This window comes from Curcuma longa, chromosome 20 (genome assembly GCF_044706935.1).
Source record: "Curcuma longa cultivar G26 ecotype Majalengka, Jawa Barat chromosome 20, ITB_CL_G26_1.1, whole genome shotgun sequence".
NCBI lineage: Eukaryota > Viridiplantae > Streptophyta > Magnoliopsida > Zingiberales > Zingiberaceae > Curcuma > Curcuma longa.
In genome coordinates, this window is record NC_133880.1 from 5,204,302 (window position 1) to 5,223,040 (window position 18,739).

At 39.2% G+C, this 18,739-nt stretch overlaps 4 protein-coding genes across 5 annotated transcripts; 3 read left to right on the plus strand and 1 right to left on the minus strand.

Moving 5' to 3' along the window:
* Positions 1 to 848, plus strand: LOC141813874 (small heat shock protein, chloroplastic-like). Its single transcript, XM_074701874.1, has one exon. The coding sequence runs from the start codon at positions 28 to 30 to the stop codon at positions 712 to 714; it is 687 nt and encodes a 228-aa protein (XP_074557975.1). The 5' UTR covers positions 1 to 27; the 3' UTR covers positions 715 to 848.
* Positions 849 to 1,763: 915 nt separating this feature from the next.
* LOC141813322 (exonuclease 1-like) lies at positions 1,764 to 6,610 on the minus strand. The gene is given in 12 exon segments (XM_074701265.1): positions 1,764 to 1,823; positions 1,825 to 1,898; positions 1,980 to 2,040; positions 2,105 to 2,337; positions 2,479 to 2,602; positions 2,988 to 3,060; positions 3,156 to 3,331; positions 3,750 to 3,959; positions 4,078 to 4,215; positions 4,395 to 4,518; positions 4,786 to 4,905; positions 6,450 to 6,610. Coding segments are annotated over 12 exon segments (1,554 nt in total).
* An 8,577-nt stretch (positions 6,611 to 15,187) lies between these two features.
* Positions 15,188 to 16,709, plus strand: LOC141813803 (uncharacterized). Of its 2 annotated transcripts, none has more exons than XM_074701787.1 (6): positions 15,188 to 15,375; positions 15,464 to 15,687; positions 15,789 to 16,056; positions 16,152 to 16,229; positions 16,353 to 16,415; positions 16,515 to 16,709. In XM_074701787.1, the coding sequence occupies exons 2-5, from the start codon at positions 15,464 to 15,466 to the stop codon at positions 16,398 to 16,400; spliced, it is 618 nt and encodes a 205-aa protein (XP_074557888.1). In that variant the 5' UTR covers positions 15,188 to 15,375; the 3' UTR covers positions 16,401 to 16,415; positions 16,515 to 16,709. The 2 variants fall into 2 exon arrangements, with proteins under 2 accessions (XP_074557888.1, XP_074557887.1); XM_074701786.1 differs by having other exon boundaries at positions 15,189 to 15,313; positions 16,515 to 16,706.
* A 240-nt stretch (positions 16,710 to 16,949) lies between these two features.
* LOC141812898 (uncharacterized) lies at positions 16,950 to 17,719 on the plus strand. Its single transcript, XM_074700848.1, has 2 exons — positions 16,950 to 17,469; positions 17,592 to 17,719. Exons 1-2 carry the CDS (start codon positions 17,343 to 17,345, stop codon positions 17,717 to 17,719), a joined length of 255 nt encoding a protein of 84 aa, XP_074556949.1. The 5' UTR covers positions 16,950 to 17,342.
* The last annotated feature ends 1,020 nt before the right edge of the window (positions 17,720 to 18,739 follow it).

Below are 18,739 nucleotides of genomic sequence, written 5' to 3' on the forward strand. Positions count from 1 at the left end.
TCGTGATCAAGTTCTACCATTACACCGATGGCGACCGTTGTAGTAGCATCCTCTCTACGTCCTTCCGTCTTCCTCCCAGGCCACACGCAGCGCCGGCCTCTGACGGCGGTGTCGCTTCCACCGCCCGCGCGACTCCGGAAACTCCACGTGTCTGCCACTGCGGCGGTGCCGCAGACCAAGGAGAAAAATGATGCCGGTGCTAACTCCGCCATCGACGTCAGCGTCAACAAGAACGGCGCGGCGATGGAGAGGCAGCGTCCCCGCCGGTCGGCGTTCGACGCGGCGCCGTTCGGGCTCGTCGACGCGATGTCGCCGATGAGGACGATGAAGATGATGCTGGACACGATGGACCGGCTGTTCGAGGACGCCGTGTCGTTCCCGGGGCGCAGCATGGGGGAGATGCGGCCGCCGTGGGAGGTCATGGAGGACGAGAAGGAGATCCAGATGCGGTTCGACGTGCCGGGGCTGTCGAAGGAGGACGTGAAGGTGGCCGTGGAGGACGACGTGCTGGTGATCAGGGGCGAGCACAAGGAGGAAGAAGGTGAAGAGTCCAAGTGGAAGGGTTGGAGCGCGAGCTCGTACGATTCCCGATTCGTGCTGCCGGATAACTGCGACAAGGAGAAGGTGAGGGCGGAGCTCAAGAACGGCGTGCTGCTGGTGGCGATACCGAAGACGACGACGGATCGCAAGGTGATAGACGTCGAGATCCAATGAAGATGGTGATATGTAGTAGTAGGAGCTTGTGTGTGTAAGTCATAAATGAACACTCTGTTCTTGAAACAGGGAGAATCAGTGTGGTTTACTGATATTACTTACCATGGAAATAAAAATATGTGCATAAATCCATACTTGTATATTTCCACTAAAGCTTCCTGCTTGTTAAACAATTGTAACATTAGAGGCGTTTGACTTGCAAAAACAAAACGTATAAATGGCAAATAAATGCCACTGAGCATACATACAAAATTGTGGAAGTTTGGCTGACTTGAAACTTCCCCGAATCGATCTTAATGTTTGGATGTATATGCGAATTCTTCAATGGCAATGGGCGCAGCTTTCCTCCTGTTCGGAAATGATTAAAAAGAAACTCGAATAGCATCAAGAAACTCATTATAGATCATTGGTTTAGTAAATACTGAGATGATTAAAAAGAAGTACCTGGCAGAGGAAGAAGAATTTTGAAGATCTTTTAGAGGTGCCCGGAGGCCACTCGCACGGGCACCTGATGGAGTGTATCTGAAAGATGAAATGAGCGTTGCAAATCTGTCCATTGATTTCTCCGCTACAGATGCGTAGTGGTTCACATGTGAAATGTCACATCCGAATTTTCCTCCTTTTTTGTTCAAAGGAGACACTGCATTATCTGCAGGGTAATGGTATCATTAGCTTTAGCATTAACCTTTAACTGTGATTACTGTCTCCTTCGCTAGTTATAGAGTATTTGCAAACATAACAACTTTTATCATAAACTAGTGTGACAGAAAAATAATAGCTAGATAAGCTTGGTTATGAAAGAAGTAGCTCGAACCTTCTCCAAGATGACCTGAAGTCCTTGAATGCTTTGATGGCGGATTTTCCTGATTCATTACTAAGATGGATAAGAAGAGGAATACCAAAATTAGCAGAAGCTGGTAAACGATGAAAACACACCATTTCGTCGTCCTCAGATAGTTTTCTTTTCTTGACAGGGTAGCCACCAGGGATACATTCGTTATTTTCTTTATCATTGGCGTCTGGTGGCTTATGCTTGAAGTATGAGCTTCTCACAATGACTTTTCTGTCTGTAGACACTCTTGTCTCGTCAACCAAAGACGTTGTATGGTGGGACGTCTTTTCCTTGTGCGATGTTAAAAATGGTTTACACCTCGAGGAGGGAATTTGCGGACCTGTAAAGCCACCTGAAAGCCAAGATTTCAGGCAGATAAAAATTGTTTAGGTTTCATTATATTTGCAGCTGAAATCAAAACCAACAAACTTACCATGTACAGTTAGCCTATTTACGTCCTGTTTTTGGCTTGGATCGACGAACTTATTTTCTATCTGGTAAAAAAAAGTTATGTCATTTTTTTGTTGAGAGAGTACTAAAGGAGCTCAAAAAGTATACCGTTGCCATTGCCGTATCTGTAACATAACCTCCTGGACAAGAGCTATCCTTGTCATCTTGATCGAATGGAGTGCTTTGACTACTGTTCATATTACAAGTAGCATCTTTTGCTGAAGCAGGTGGTCCAGAGCTACAGGTTCCAGAGCTCGGAGAAGATGAATCTGGTGTCACCAGATCTTTCTGCATGATTTTCGGGGCCCTAAATTTCCGTCTTGCTTCAACTGATGCCAGACCTTTCTCACTGTTAAAGAACTCAAGATGTGTAATGAAGAAAGAAATCAATTAATCATGAACGAACTCAATTCGCTAATGAATTGGAACCAGCATTCTAGATTCTGTGATGAAAAAGTTTAAGCTGGTGGAAAACAGGATACAGAAGTAGTTGGTTAACAAATTCTTTTGGACGGGCAACTCAAGCCTTCTCGTATTGCTTGATGATACAGATTGTTGTACAGGGTAACTTCCATTGGGCATCAATGTATTCTCTACACTTTTTCCCTGCAATCAGAGTAGATAAAGTTAACAAACATGTTGGCTAAAAAAATTCACAAAAGCTCAAAGCAAATCATTCATTACTATAATAAACAATGGATAAAAGGAATTTAATAAATGACTTACTTACTTTAACAAAAATACAACCTCGAGCCACAAATCAAATTGGCTTCAGTTTGTAACAATATAGGTGCCAGAACAAGAAATATACATCAAACTAAGAAAAAGAGCATATTCTAAGGAAGTCATCATGTGACCATGTTATCTCGACTATTTGAGATTGCTATATAATATCAGAGTTCTTGTGGTGTAAATATCCAAGCTTGCAGAATTTAAATGCCAAAGACAAACATTGCACCAATATCAAAAGATAGGATTTAGGTAGAAGCACCTGGAATGGCATCTTTGTCATTGGATCAATATCGCCTTTTGCTATTCCTTTTGCTACGTCTTGGGATAGCCATGTAGGAACAGTCAAGAAAAGCTACAATCGTCTGAATCAATTGAGTATTACCTATATTAGATATATGAAAGAGAATATATGACAGATGTAGGATATGGGCCTAGAAAATCAAGATCTTCAAAAGGACATTGAGGTAGCTCCAACAAATGGACAAGATCCTCTTTTGCAGGATCATAAACTCTCTGATGTTGGAACGCCCAAATTGCTTTTTTGAACATTTCCTCAAAAGAAGATGGGGTGGATACAGCACTATACTTTAAGTGCTTAATAACCTGAAAGTAACAAGAAAACTTCACTTGTTTAATTCAATATTCTGGTTTTACCCTAATATATGATATTACTAGCACCTGAGTAGATATATATATAGACTTATTAAATTAAAAGCCATAATAAAAACAAAAAATTGTTTAAGCTAAGAGCAAGTCTACGAAATTAACTATTAGGAAGCTGGAACGCAAGGGCACTAAGAAACAAGAAATCAGAATAAGACAATTAAGACACAAGAATGGATAGTACATCTGACATTGTAGCAGCATAAACTAGCATAAATCTAACTGACATTAGCACAAGAAAAAAAAAAAGTAGATTGAATAATTTAATTATTAGAAGCAACATATCTAGGCATGGTTGTGAAAAATTACTCCTTCAAATTTTGCACCATTATTCCAAGTTTTACTGATAGCGACTTACATTCTCATAGCTTTTAAGCCTCTTGACAAGTGCATGGGCCCTTTTCAAACCCATACCTGGCAGTGATGGCAAATAGTCACAACCACTTAAAATGCACATCTCGAGCATCATCTGTTTGGTAAATCCAGTTAAATCAAGATCCTTATTTTTTCTCAACTTTGAATCCTGGAACTCAACTCCATGACCAAACTTGTCCATTTTGAAGATTATCTGAGTAAGACACTCCAGTAATTAATACCTTAAAATGACAATATACATTTGAATGATATTTTAAATGAATGAAAGACTAAAATTTTGGCAAATAGACAAGTCTTTGAAAAATACTTACTCTAGAACAGCCAAAAGGTATTAAATCTGAGTCTTCTGTAATGACAGCATCAACAAGTTTGTTGATGGACAAGAAGGTCATCTGCGCATCAGCTTCATAAGGGGCTACAATATAGTCAACCTTTTCCAGCTTCAAAACCTGCACTTACGTACCCTAAATTAAAACAAGATATAAATATGGCTTTATGAATGATTTTAGTCGCAGTCATCTACTTTCACTAGAAAAAAACTATGTATCAGAAATAGAATGTAATAATCTTTTCCCGCATAACCAAGCCATGGGGTAAAGGATAACCCGACAATAACAGAATTAACTACCTGAATTAGTTCAAGTGCAATTGCAGGTGAAATATCAACAGCCTTTTGGTAGCACTCAAAAGCAGCAGAAGAATTACCCATTGCTTCATGTTCCATTGCTCGTGCAAGATTTTCTTTCCTAGCCCTACATCAATTATTGCAGTTAGCTAGGAGGAAAGACATTTTAATTATATCCTTTAGTTAATAATCAGAAAGTGAGATCAGCATCAATCATATTGAAAAGCATATGAATCACCTGTATTAGATGCAACACAGAAACACACAGCATCTTTTACAATATTGTTTCTACAATATATATTCCTTAATTAAGTAGTGCACGGCTTTCATCCTACTTTCAAGTATTGGTTTACATGCTACAGAGTCTAGTAAACTACCAATCATCTTTGTGTACCTTGACCTCTTGGTTTCTTGTACAATCTTCATTGGTAGAATCCCACCATCAAATACAAGAATAGGTTTGACTCCATGATGCCGCAACAGATTTACTCTATGCATGCAATACTCAATGTGCCTATACATTGCCCATATCAGTAAGTTCCATATCATGGTAAAAAATTGAAATTGAAAAGCATACGTTGTCAAATTCATGAAAAGTTACTGTGGTACTATTAACTACAGAAACAGAATGCAACATTATTGATAATGAAGAGATGACATCTTCACTAACTCTAATCATTGTGCACGAATGTGTGCATCATATATACCAGCATTGTCAAGGGAAATTGATAAATACAAACTTTTCAAAGTCAAATCAATGTTGACAAACTATTAACTAGAGAAAAAGAATGTAACATTATTGATATGAAGAGATGACAGCCTCAGTAACTCCAATCATTGTTCAGTAATGCATGCATGATATGTGCCCGCATTGTCAAGGGAAACTGGTAGATACGAATTTTTCAAAATCAAAACAATGTGGAATGACAACATTCGAGAAACAGTCCTCTACCATATTTTACTGTCTTTCACGTAAATAATGCTGTTGAATGAAGAGAAGGAAGGAATTTGAACAGGAAGATAACAAAAATATACACATCTAACAATTTAGGTGAGGCCTATCCCTCAATTTTCCCCCAAAAAAAGACTTTGATTAACTTTGAAACTTAAGTACCATGAATAAAGCATCTATCTATTTTTAAAAACTAAAACTTAATGCATTTATTTAAAAAGACTAAAACTTAAGTGTTAATAACTTTATGGCGCACTACATCCAAGGCAAAAATCTTACAAAATCACTAGAAAAGAAAAATAGAGCCACGTTATGATTAGAAAACCATAAACGTGAACGTTTTCCAGATTTTCTGGAGACCATTGCACTGCACAGTTAGTTCTCTAAGGAACATGAAGAGAACCTTCAAAATGAACACAATATTGCAGGAGTAGCAGAATCTAATTGCACAGCATTGGAAAGTTAAACAAAATCCATAACTCGATGATAATGAGAACATTTCAACCTTATCAATTAAAAATCAAAATACATGTGTTCAGGTTCATTGTACATGTTAATTTACATGAAATCATTACTACGCCATTGTGAACAAATGATTTTTTGTCATTCTTAATCAAAGAAAAGATATCATGCTTTCAGGATAAGAAGGGCAACAAAGGAAAAAACTTTCTTTTGGAAAAAAAAAAGGTAGAAGACAACGTGCTGGATTGTAATAATGGTTAAAGGTGCAGTTTGTTTTATGGGCAAGTGTTCTCCTCAGAAGATCCAGTATGAGGTAAATACAAGTGGACCATGCCCCATGAATCATCAACTAAGCCACGAAATTCATGTATTTATCCATCTTTTCTCGCCATAAAGACCTATTGAAGAATAAAACAAGGGCTGTCGAATGCGGAGAGGTAGATAACACAATAACCCTTCTTTGCAAAGAAAAAGAAAATCAAGAAATCCAACTCGAGGAAAATGAAAAGCAAAAGAGGAGAAGCGGCAAATGAGAAAAGAACAATCTTTCGACCGAGAGAAAACTGTGTCCTCCCATAGGTACCCACTGCCAATGTAAACCTAGAACATCAACGAATGCAGAAGTCAAAGAGACGCATAGGTACTTGGAGGTGGGAAGGCCTTTGCAGATCTGCGTGGCGCAGCAGAAGGCGCCCTTGTGGAGCCAGGAATAAGCGTCCACCGCCACTGCCTGTCCTCGAAGCTCCTCCACATGGATCGGCGCCATGATAGACTTGAGCAGGGGGAGTAGCCCTTGGATCCCCATCGTGGGCGCCCGACCTCGTCCGTCGCCGCCTCAGCTGCACCCTCGCCGCCGACGCCTCCACCCTTTGTCCTTCCTTCGGCGTCTGCTTCTTCCCCCTTGCTCGGCGCGAAACCAAACGCAGCTCGATCCATCCCCCCAGCAAGAGAGATTTAATAGGGCAAAAAAGGCCGACGCTGCGACGAGAAGAGGCCGAAGCGGGAACCTAAAATATTTCGCGAAATATCACGTGAAACTCACGTGAGTACGTGTTTAATCAAACATTTTGCCCTTTTGTTATTTTTCTTTTTTATAATTGGTTCGAAATTCATGGATGCTTACCATATTTTATACAATATATATTTTTAAATAATAATACCAATTTTAATAAAATTAAAATAATTTTAACAATGTTAAAGAAATTGTAACTAAACTTATTATTATGACAGTAAAAAAACACTTTATTTATGAAGCATTTCATGTTTGTTCAAATATAAAAACAACGATACAGCTCGCTATCGATTATTTCACGGGCATTGTCCGACAATTACCCAACGCCTTCCCTGCGCTTCCTCCCTTTTCTCCCTCCCTGCTCCAAAAAAAATAAAACACATATAAATTAATTAGAAAAATATTTTTTAAATATATCAATTTTTCATGTAAAATAATTAATTAAATAAAATAAATAAAAGTTAGTTAAACTGAATTTAATTACCATTATTTGATTCCTCCTCCTTGTTTTTCTCTCTGCTGACGTCTCTCCTGTACTTCTGCCAGGTCGAAATAAAAAATATATATATTAGTGCAAATAATTTATTTATTTATTTTTTTTTTAAAAAAAAAAAGAGTTTTTATAAATTGTCAAGGTTTAATTTAATGAGTTGGCGGGAAACCTGCAGGTGACTTTTCACTTGGTGGAGAGTTATGCCTGTGACTCCCCTCCTCTCCATGGCCTGCATAATTGCTGTGGGCTTTGCTGCTGCAAATATATGAATTTTCTCAAGGAATGAGTGTGTGAGAATAGGAAGAAGAAGACGAGGAGAGATCAAACCGATTGCGCCACCGAGCTCCTCAATGGCCGCAACAAAGATGTCGTGTAGCTCATCGGTCCATCGGATGCGACAATTTTGAGGTAGGTTGATGGCGAATGGCCCATTGCTTTTGTGATAGTTGGATGAACATCACACGATGTAGAAGAATTGCACGTAGAGAGCAAACGACAAGTAAGCATCTAATGTAATTCTATACGACAATATAAACAGGTAATTGACGTACGAAACAACAAACAAGCATGTAACATAATCTTCCTCCTCTCAAGTCGACAACACGAATGAAATTTACACTTAATGTGAGCATGACACGAGAAGAAGTTGAAGCGTACCTATAAGTGGCCATGGAGATCGAAATGAACCAAAATATATTTGCCCTTGACTATGCACTTGGTGAGAGATGGGAGGAAGTCCAAGGGCCTTATATTTAGGGAAAGGAATGGTAGACTTTGGGTAAATGAGTATATATTCCAAGATATAGTTTTCAAGATAAAATATATATCAAAAAGATACACTGAACCTAAAATTAAAATGGAAATCTAGAAAAAGATTTTCATTATAAAAATTAAAACTATATACTTGCTGTTCCAATGAAAGTGTATAGGTATTTTATTTGTATAAAGTACAAAATTATACGATTCAAAGTACCATTTATGAAATTTCGATATATATAATAGATAAAAATTGCACAATATTTGTTGATGAATATATTCCTTTAAAATAGCTGAAGTTTCTTCAACATTTTCCTATTTTAATATTCCTTTAAAATTTAATTTCCACATATAAAAAAATCAAAATTCTTTCCAATTTCCGGGGAAAATATAAACTCAAATTTCCGCACTCCCCCACCTCAAACCCTTGCACCCACCGCCGTCTCGTTCACGTTCCTCAAACCCTAAATCCCACATCGCCGGCGAGAGAAGGAAGTGGAGCCGGCCCTACGACACGTGGAGGGAGCCGTAGAAACAGCGGAGGGCGTGGCGGGGTCACCAGGTACAGAGGCGGCGGCGGCGGCTGGTGGAGAAGAGCCTGATGAGCAAGCAGGCTCATCCTGATGGAGGAGAGCCTCCGGCGCCGGAGGAGGTCCTCCGCTCTAAGGCCGCGGTTACCGTCCTCGTCGACGAGTACAAGAAGCTCATTCAATCCCTAGCTATCCCATGGCATTCTCTTTCTCATCTTCAGTAATAATCAGTCTCCTCACTGGACAGCTAGGTCTAGCTAGCAGCAGATACAAGATCCTATATGTTCATACAACAAGCCATTTCACCGAGCAGCAAGTAGAACAAGCATAAAGATCTAAGAAACACTTGCCGGATTATTTGATCAGAATCATTGTAGCAAACAGATAATAGAGATACCTTCATGCGATTTCCACTGTGTAAAGAAAATCGACGGCTAGACAAACATATAGCAGTAAAACAAAGGAAGAATAACACCAGATTTAACGTGGAAAAAATCCTCTTAATTAAGAGGCAAAAAAACCACGGGAAAGAGAGAGAGTTCACTATGTTAAAACAGAGAGTACAAGATGATCGCTTCTGCGAAACTCTGATCGATGCTACAAAAAACAGCACACTACTACTATATATATATATATGCCGTATATATCTATCCCTAGAAAACAGGGAAAAAGATAAGGAAATCAGGATAGAGAGCAATCCGATAAGAGAAGAAAAAGTCTTGATAAAACTTCATATGGCCAGGTGGCAAGAAATGCTCCAGCAAATTTGACACATACTCAACAAATCTCCGCCTTGCGTCAAATTCCAAAAATGAACTCTCCCCCAATCCAAAGCCCTGAAAGGCAATCAACAGTGCTGAACACCAACCAAGTCCAAACAATGTTGGAGCTTGGCAATAGGAAGTGATTTGGTTAACATGTCAGCTGGGTTGTCATCAGTGTGGATCTTCTTCACAACAACTTCACCATTTGCAATAGTATCACGAACAAAATGTAGCCTGACACTAATATGCTTGGTCTTACTGTGGTACATGCTATTCTTCATCAGGTGTATAGCGCTTTGGCTATCACAAAATATAGTAAGAACATCTTGATTTAGTCCAAGCTCAATAACCAAACCACGAAGCCAGACAGCTTCCTTAACACCTTCTGTCGCTGCAACATATTCGGCTTCAGTGGTTGACAAAGCTGCAATCGACTGAAGAGAAGCACACCAACTGATGGCCGAACCACATAAAGAAAATATATATCCAGATAGTGATCTTCTCCGGTCTAAATCACCGGCATAATCAGCATCAACATAGCCGACTACTAGATTAGAATGAGGATGCAACTTCTTATCAAACACCAAACCAACATCAACAGTATTTTTCAAATAACGGAGAATCCACTTCACTGCATTCCAATGCTCTTTCCCAGGACAGTGCATGAACCTGCTGACAAGACTAACAGCGTGTGCTAAATCCGGCCTAGTGCAAACCATGGCATACATAAGGCTTCCAATAGCACTAGAGTAAGGGACACTAGCCATTTGCCTTTTATCTTCCTCAGTTTGAGGACACTGAACCACAGACAACTTGAAGTGAGCTGCCATAGGAGTACTAACAGGTTTAGAACTTTGCATGTTAAACCTGTCAATAACTTTCTTGATGTATTTCCCTTGAGATAACCGCAATACACCAGCCTGACGATCTCTCCTAATCTCCATACCAAGAATCGACTTGGCTGCACCTAAGTCTTTCATATCAAACTCGCTGCTTAACTGAGCCTTCAACTTGTTAACCAAGAGAATGTTAGGTGCAGCAACAAGCATGTCATCAACATATAGCAACAAGTAAATAAAAGATCCATCTGAGAATTTTTGAAAATAAACACAATTATCATGTAGGCTCCTAGAATAGCCAGATTTCAACATAAATGAATCAAACCTCTTATACCACTGCCTCGGCGACTGTTTAAGGCCATAAAGTGATTTCTTCAAGCAACAGACATGGTCCTCCTTTCCTTGAACCACAAAACCCTCGGGTTGTTGAATATAAATTTCTTCTTCCAACTCTCCATGCAGAAAAGCTGTCTTAACATCGAGTTGTTCAAGTTCGAGGTCATAGAGGGCAACCAAAGCAAGCAACACCCGAATTGAGGTATGACGAACAACAGGAGAGAAGACTTCATTAAAATCAATACCTTCTCGTTGATCAAAACCTCTAACAACATACCGTGCTTTATATCTTGCATTTTCAACTCCGGAAATACCATCCTTCAGTTTATAAATCCACTTGCAACTGATAACACGTTTGTCTTTCGGAAGCTTAACAAGATCCCAAGTATTGTTTTTGTGGAGGCTATCCACTTCTTCCTGCATTGCAGATAACCATTTTGCCGATTCGCCACAAGATATAGCTTCCGCGTAGTTACGAGGTTCTAGATCCCCATTAATCTCTTGTGCAACAGTCAAAGCATAAGCTACAAAATGACTCTCATCATCAAACCGAATAGGCTTTCTAATTTCTCTCCTTGGACGATCACGCGCTATGGTATAATCATGTTGTTGAGGATCAGTAAAAACATCAGTAGAGACTGGCACATAGCTAGACTGTGTGTCCGCAGAAGAAGTTTGTGTTGGCTTAGGAATGTCTGATTGAATTTCAAAATCTACTTTCTTGCTCGCATCGACCTGATTGCCTGCGTCAGTAGAAGAAACAACAGATTCCTTTCCAGAAGATAAAAATGCATTTTCATTAAAAGTGACATCTCTACTAATGATGATCCTTTTAGAATTTGGATCAGGGCACCACAAGCGATAACCCTTCACCCCAGATGGATAACCAATGAAAATACATTTCTTAGCACGTGGATCTAACTTTCCATCAGTAACATGAACATATGCTAGACAACCAAAAATTTTCAAATTTGAATATTCAACTTGGTTACCTGACCATACTTCTTCTGGAATCTTTCCATCAAGGGATGAGTGTGGAGAGCGATTAACAAGATAACAAGCGGTAGACGCTGCTTCAGCCCAAAAACTTTTTCCCAACCCAGAATGAGAGAGCATGCACCGCACTCTCTCAATAAGTGTTCTATTCATTCGTTCTGCAACCCCATTCTGTTGAGGTGTCCTTACCACAGTGTGATGTCTAGCAATCCCTTCATCTTCACAGAACTTATTAAAGTCATCTTCACAAAACTCAAGACCATTATCAGTTCTCAACCGTTTTACCTTTTTTCCAGTTTGGTTCTCGACCAAACTTTTCCACCTTTTAAAAGTAGGAAAAACCTCATTTTTATGGCGAAGAAAATAAGCCCAAACCTTTCTGGAGTAATCATCGATAATGATCAACATGTAACGTCTGCCTCCATGAGATGGAACACGAGAAGGACCCCATAAATCAGAATGTATATAATCCAATGTGCCTTTAGTCCGATGGATCCCTCTGGTAAAACTCACTCGTTTTTGTTTGCCAAAAACACAATGTTCACAGAAGTCAATTTTGCAGGTGGTGTGTCTTCCAACAAGACCTCTCTTGCATAGTATATTCATGCCTTTCTCACTCATGTGGCCCAATCGCATATGCCACAACTTTGTTTCATCTTGGTGAGTCGGAGGTGTAGCAACGTCAGCAATACCTGCAACAATAGAACCTTGCAACACATATAAACTACCAGAACGGTTAGCTTTCATTAAAACCAAAGCACCTTTTGAAATTTTCAATACTCCGCCTTCAGCTGAATACTTACAACCATGAGCTTCAAGGCTGCCTAAAGAAATCAAATTTCTTTTCAACTCGGGAATGTGTCTAACACCTGTCAAAGTTCTAATCACACCATCATGTGTTTTAATTCGAATTGTACCCTTACCGACGACCTTGCACGAGGCATTATTTCCCATCAAAACATTTCCACCATTAACGGTTTCATAACTAGAGAATAAATCCCTATGAGGGCACATGTGATAAGTACAACCAGAATCAAGAATCCATTCATTTTTACCTCTTTGTTCAGTGTCAGTAGCCAGCAAAACATCCCCATCAGAGTCATTTTCAACAACATCAGCCTCAGCGTTTTTTTCAATTTTCTTACCCTTGGCTTTTTCTTCTCTTTCCAACTTATTTTTCAATTTATAACAATCTGAGATAACATGGTTTGTTTTCTTGCAGTAACGACATGATTTGTCCTTATCTATTTTTCTGCCCTTTGATTTGGACCTAAACTTAGGTCGATTGCTACCACTACCTCTTTCAGAGTTCCTTCCCCTAACCATTAAGCCTTCGGCAATTTCACCAGGACTGCTATCAGCATCAAATTTTTCCTTAGACATTAAATTTGATTTGACATCCTCAAGACTTATGGTCTCACGATTCCCATATAACATAATCTCTTTAAAATGCTTATATGTTCTAGGCAAGGAAACAATTAACAAAACTGCTTTATCCTCATCTTCAATTTTAACATCCAAGTTCTCCAAATCAATAATAATAGAATTAAACTCATCTAAGTGAGATTGGATAGGAGTACCTTCTTGCATACGAAGCGAGTATAGGCGGTCTTTCAAGCGAAGTTTGTTAGCAAGACTTTTGGTCATATATTGTGATTCCAATTTCAACCACAAACCAGCAGCAGTAGTTTCATAAATAACCTCACGTAGCACTTCACGAGTCAAACACAATTGAATTGCAGATAAGGCTCTTTCATCCAATTCTTCCCATTGTTCATCTGTCATGGTAGCAGGTTTCTTGGATTTGCCTTCAAGAGTCTTCTTTAACCCGTTTTGTGTAAGAACGGCTCTCATCTGGATTCGCCATATGGAGAAACTGATCTTGCCATCGAACTTCTCAATGTCAAACTTTGTAACAGTCGACATAATATAACCTGGCTCTGATACCAATTTGTAAAGAAAATCGACGGCTAGACAAATATATAGCAGTAAAACAAAGGAAGAATAGCACCAGATTTAACGTGGAAAAAATCCTCTTAATTAAGAGGCAAAAAAACCACGGGAAAGAGAGAGAGTTCACTATGTTAAAACAGAGATTACAAGATGTGCGAAACTTTGATCGATGCTGCAAATCAGCACACTACTATATATATATATATATATATATATATATATATATATATATATATGCCGTATATATCTATCCCTAGAAAACAGGGAAAAGATAAGGAGATCAGGATAGAGAGCAATCTGATAAGAGAAGAAAAAGTCTTGATAAAACTTCGTATGGCCAGGTGGCAAGAAATGCTCCAGCAAATTTGACGCATACTCAACAAGATCTCAATTTTTTTCCAAAAAAAAAAGGTGAAACAGAGATCTCAATTCGTTCACCTGAACCCGAAGGATCGTCGGAATCTGGACAACCACGCGACGGGTGACCCGAGGTTACATTAGGATTCTCACCCTTCCGGTGAGATCGAACCTCGAGAATGCCGCTGCCCAGCTCAAGATCGAGATCAAGGTCATCGCCTGCCAAAGCGGAACGTTCCCTTCCATCTCCGTCTCTCTCTCCGATCTCTGCTGTGCCGAAGAAACCACTTTCAAGTATATCCAACTTGTCGGCTCGGTGACAAATGAGGGCACTATTACAAGCTCTATGAGCTGGCACGACGAAGAAGAAAGAACTCGCGAGATCGAATGAAGAAATCGTGGATATTTATAACAACGGCATCTGTTTCCAAAGTACTAGTATACAATTTAAAATAGAGAATAAAAAAAATCAACCTAATTGAATTGATTATAATGAGATAGATTTATTAAAATGGATAAAAATTAAATTCTGATGAAATCGAAATAATATCCTCTCCATCATGATCAATAGAAATTTCTCGATTTACCTTCTTATATATAATCGTGGGACTGTCCGTGTGGACCGTGTGGCATTACTGAAGTGATGGATTCCATCTTTTGCTGAAGTAGGGTGCTTCTTCTTTCGCTTTTGGAGCATGATTGAGTTAGTTATTATGAAACAAATTTACTGAAGTGGATATGAATCGAATCTCAACGAAATTAAGATAATGTCCTCTCCTATAGTAATGAACTGCAACTTCTCGATTTATCTCCTGCATAAATAGTTATGAAACTGATCGTATAGAACCGTTGGAATGACAGATTTCATCTTTTGCTGAAGTAGAACGCTTTTTAATTTCATAGCCGTTGAAGGATCGAATCTCGTATACTAGTCTTAAATTAAAAAGCTTAAACTTCTTAGAGTATTTTTAAAATTTTTTTATTTCATAAACTTGTTTAAAAATTTTACAAAATATTTAATGGATGATTTTTTAAAATAAAGAATGGATTAATGAATTTATTGATGGTCGCTTGTTATAAATAATTTTTAATTTATCTTGATGATCAATAGAAAATTTTCATAGAACTAGATTGATTACTTAAGAGAGGGATCAATTATCTTATGGATTAGCCATTGTAAATTGAATACTTAATATTGACTATAAAAAAACAAAATAGAATTTTTAAATTCTATTTTTTATATTAATTTAACTTTGGGGAGCATTTTGAAAAAGCCAGTTAATTTTTATATTAGTCTAATTGCAAGTAGTAGTTAACTTCTTAATCACTAGTTAGTAACAAGCTTATTAAACAAGAATCATGTACACGAAGAGTGGGTGAGGTTTTGGTGCCCAACTCTCCTCTTCCTCATCATCCTTCTCCTTCTCTCCAAATCCACACTTTGGGCTCTCCAATCGCGGAGATCCGCAGAGGTACCATTTTCGCCATCTCCTCGTTGTTCTTTTAGCAAAGACCGGATTTTGGAGCGCAAACAGTTATGTTCGGAATCGGATTCTTCTTCTTCGTTGAAATTTACGTTTTTTATGTTGGGGTTTTGTTGAAGATTGTTTGTTTTGATTCAGATGGAGAAGGGATCTAGGGAGGCGAGGGCTAATCATTCTGGAGTAGCTCCGGCGGAGCCCGATTTCCCCTTGCAATGGGGGTGCCGCAAGCGCCTCCGCCGCATCAAGGTCAGGGACAAAGGATCCGCCGCAAAATCTGGCGTCCGGAGGGGAATCGCGTCTCGGAATGTCCGCCGCATCGCAGATCAAGAGTTCCCCCCGCAGCCGCCTCTTTATCCCCTCAGGTAATAGATCGGAGGTTGAATCCGGAAAAGTTAGGGTTTCATCTTGTTCGAGGCGTCGCTGGTGAGATATGGAAGTAACCACTGCTCGGATTTATCCACAGGAGGTCGGAATCGGCCGGGAGCGAGAACCATAACTCCCGATCCGTCTCGTCGTCGCCGGATAAGGATGACCGTTGCTACACGACCAGGGGATCGGCGGCGTTGGTATGCGAGGGCGAGAACGCCGACGAGAGAGCCTCGGCCTCTCTACCTCGATTCTTCGTTTCGCTGTCGAACAAGGAGAAGGAGGAGGACTTCATGGCGATGAAGGGGTGCAAGCTGCCGCAGCGACCCAAGAAGAGGTCCAAGCTCGTCCAAAAATGCATACTCGTACGCTTCCATTCCCTCCAAAATCGGATTTTTAAGACCAAACAGTCGAATAAAAACTGATTTTTTCTCGATTTTTTTTGCCAAACTCGATCTAGCTGGTGAGTCCTGGAGCATGGCTGTCAGATCTGTCACAGGAGAGGTATGTGGTCAGGGAGAAGAAGGGATCAAGAAAGGTAGAAATTCTCTTCCTTCAACCAATTTGATTTCCTCATTGCTCAGGCTCGTATCGTTCCTGCATCCATTCTCATCTCAATTTTTTCTCCTTTTTCTTTTGTTTCCTGTTCCATGATTCGCAGAGGAGGAGAGGATTGAAGGCCATGTCCATGGAGAGTGATTCAGAATGAAGCAAAATGGAGGAGGTAATAAGTTCTGAAATGACACCAAATTGGAGTTTTCTTATCATCTTCAAACTGAAATATAATGTTTTAACTTCCTGTTTTTGCTTCAATCTCATGTAGATGCCTGCCCGAGTTGGGAAGCTTTTAGAGCAAGAGAGATGAATTCAGGCATGTATCAATCAGACTTTGAACAATATTTTGTGGATAACTTTCTTGTTGTTGCAAGGATTCCACTCAATCTGTGATTATAGTGTGATTATAGTATATATATCTTCATATCTAGCACTGAGATAGATAAGGGATTGCAGAGCACCTCAGAATTAGGTTTCTTCATCCTCTTCTTAGATCCATACACATAAATGAGAAAGGTATACGATAATCGATCTACCAAGTCCTACTTCAACAAAAGGTGGAATCTCTACTAGTGGCTCCACATGGTTATTAAGTCCTACTCAACTCATCAATGATGATGAAGATAAAAATTCTCAATGTTTTTTTACTTCATTTTTTTCCATTAATTTTCTTACCAAAAGAGTTGAGTCAATCTTATCTCAACTTAATTCGTCAACTAATAACTAAATAACTGTTGCTGGAATTTCTTTTTTAATAAAGAATGTGGTGATATTGGTGGTTCGATTAAATCAAGATGATAATGTCGGGCCCCTTACTTGAGTCCACACTGTGCATCAGTGAACAGGCAGGTATATGCGCGGGTAATCTGTAGAGGGTATGAATAATGTGATTTCGAATTGAAGTCAACGTTGAATTCATTAAATTCCCTCCCCTGTTCTTCTTCCCTACGCAGCATTGAGTCCTTCGCCTACCCAGTTCCCGATCCAAAACCTTGGCATTTTCCCGATCGGCATCGGCTTTCCGATCTCGTCTCTGGCCTAGGGTTCCTGATCGCCATCGCGAAAGAAGGGATCGAAGAGACCGATTCGATCGAGCATGGAGAGCTCGGGCTGCGTGGGACTCATGGTGGTCGTCGCCGTCTCCGGCGGCGTCGCCCTCTTCGCCTGCCAGGCCCACAAGCGCCTGGCCTCCGATTTGATCAAGAAGTTCGAGACCGAGATCGGTAAGCAAGCAAGCGCTCTCGCACGCATTTCAAAATTCAAATTTTGATCCTTTCCCTGCTCGCGGAATCTGCATTTTGCCCTCCTTTTCGTTGATAAAAAAAAAAATCCAATCTTTGATCAGGTCGAGAGAGCAAGAATGGTAAGAAGAAGGTGAGGTTTGCACCCGACGTGGTGGAGCCGTCGGGTGACAACGCGGAGTACCGGAGGCAGTGGGCGGTGGCTCCGCGCTCGGCGGCCGGATTCCGATAGAGTTCCCGCGGATCGCCTTTACTCTTTTCTGAATCTTCTCTTCTTTTTCTTCCCTCTCTTTTCTTCTTTGTAAAAGAAAAATACAATTTTGGTTTCTGTAAATAGTTCTTGAAATAAAATGGTTCAACAGGAAACTTTATGTTCATAATTTCAAGTTGGTATTTTGATACAAGCAGTGTTTTCCCCTCTTTTTTCTCTCTCTATATGAGTTAGAAATTAAAATTTTCAATAGTACTAATACTAATAATAATAATAATGAGATGCATATTAGGCTACTCATAGCAGAATTGCGGGGACATAGAGGGCAAGGGTATCCAATGACCTGAGTTGGAAACCGTGCGCTTTTCGATCCCAGCTGGTCGATTAACTGCAGTTTCCCAATTTTTTTTTACCTGCTGCCAGGAATGATCATGGGGCCGAGCTACGACGTATTGTGGGAACTGTCCTTAAGGTGGCGGATGTTCTACTTTTTTGCAGATTTATCCTAAAGAAATTAAAATTTTCAATGATCACCCAAATAGTAATGAGTTAATGCATATTATTATTATTTTTTAAGACAAGCCTATTTGAAGTTGCACAATTTAGATATGAAATAAGAATAAACCAAAAATATAAATTTAATTCTATCCAAACAATGATGCAATAAAATTAGGTGGAACGACTTTGTTCGTAACAAGTGTAGGGATTTAGCTTTGTTTAATTAATAAATATTAATCAAACTATGATTAAAAAAGGTATTTATTCATATTTTTATTCCACACTTTTAGTGATTAATGATGGGATTAGTAAATGGCACTACCAAGTTGGAGAATAATAAGTCTAAATAAAGATGGGAATATTTCATTTGATACTTTTATTAATATTATAATATATCGGTGTAAAAAAAAGGTCTTATAATTTTTTTTACATAAAATAAGTATCGATCAATTTGTTAAATAGAGTTGCATCTTAAAAATATTTTTTAAAATCCTATAAATTTTAGGGTTGAAATAATTTCTTCCCAAATAATAAATATAAAAA

Coding starts and splice junctions, on each gene's coding strand:
- LOC141813803 (XM_074701787.1), top strand. CDS start 15,464: ATGGAGAAGGGATCTAGGGAGGCGAGGGCTAATCATTCTGGAGTAGCT. Junction 15,688..15,788: donor CCGCCTCTTTATCCCCTCAG/GTAATAGATCGG, acceptor ATTTATCCACAG/GAGGTCGGAATCGGCCGGGA. Junction 16,230..16,352: donor AGAAGAAGGGATCAAGAAAG/GTAGAAATTCTC, acceptor CATGATTCGCAG/AGGAGGAGAGGATTGAAGGC.
- LOC141812898 (XM_074700848.1), top strand. CDS start 17,343: ATGGAGAGCTCGGGCTGCGTGGGACTCATGGTGGTCGTCGCCGTCTCC. Junction 17,470..17,591: donor GAAGTTCGAGACCGAGATCG/GTAAGCAAGCAA, acceptor ATCTTTGATCAG/GTCGAGAGAGCAAGAATGGT.
- LOC141813874 (XM_074701874.1), top strand. CDS start 28: ATGGCGACCGTTGTAGTAGCATCCTCTCTACGTCCTTCCGTCTTCCTC.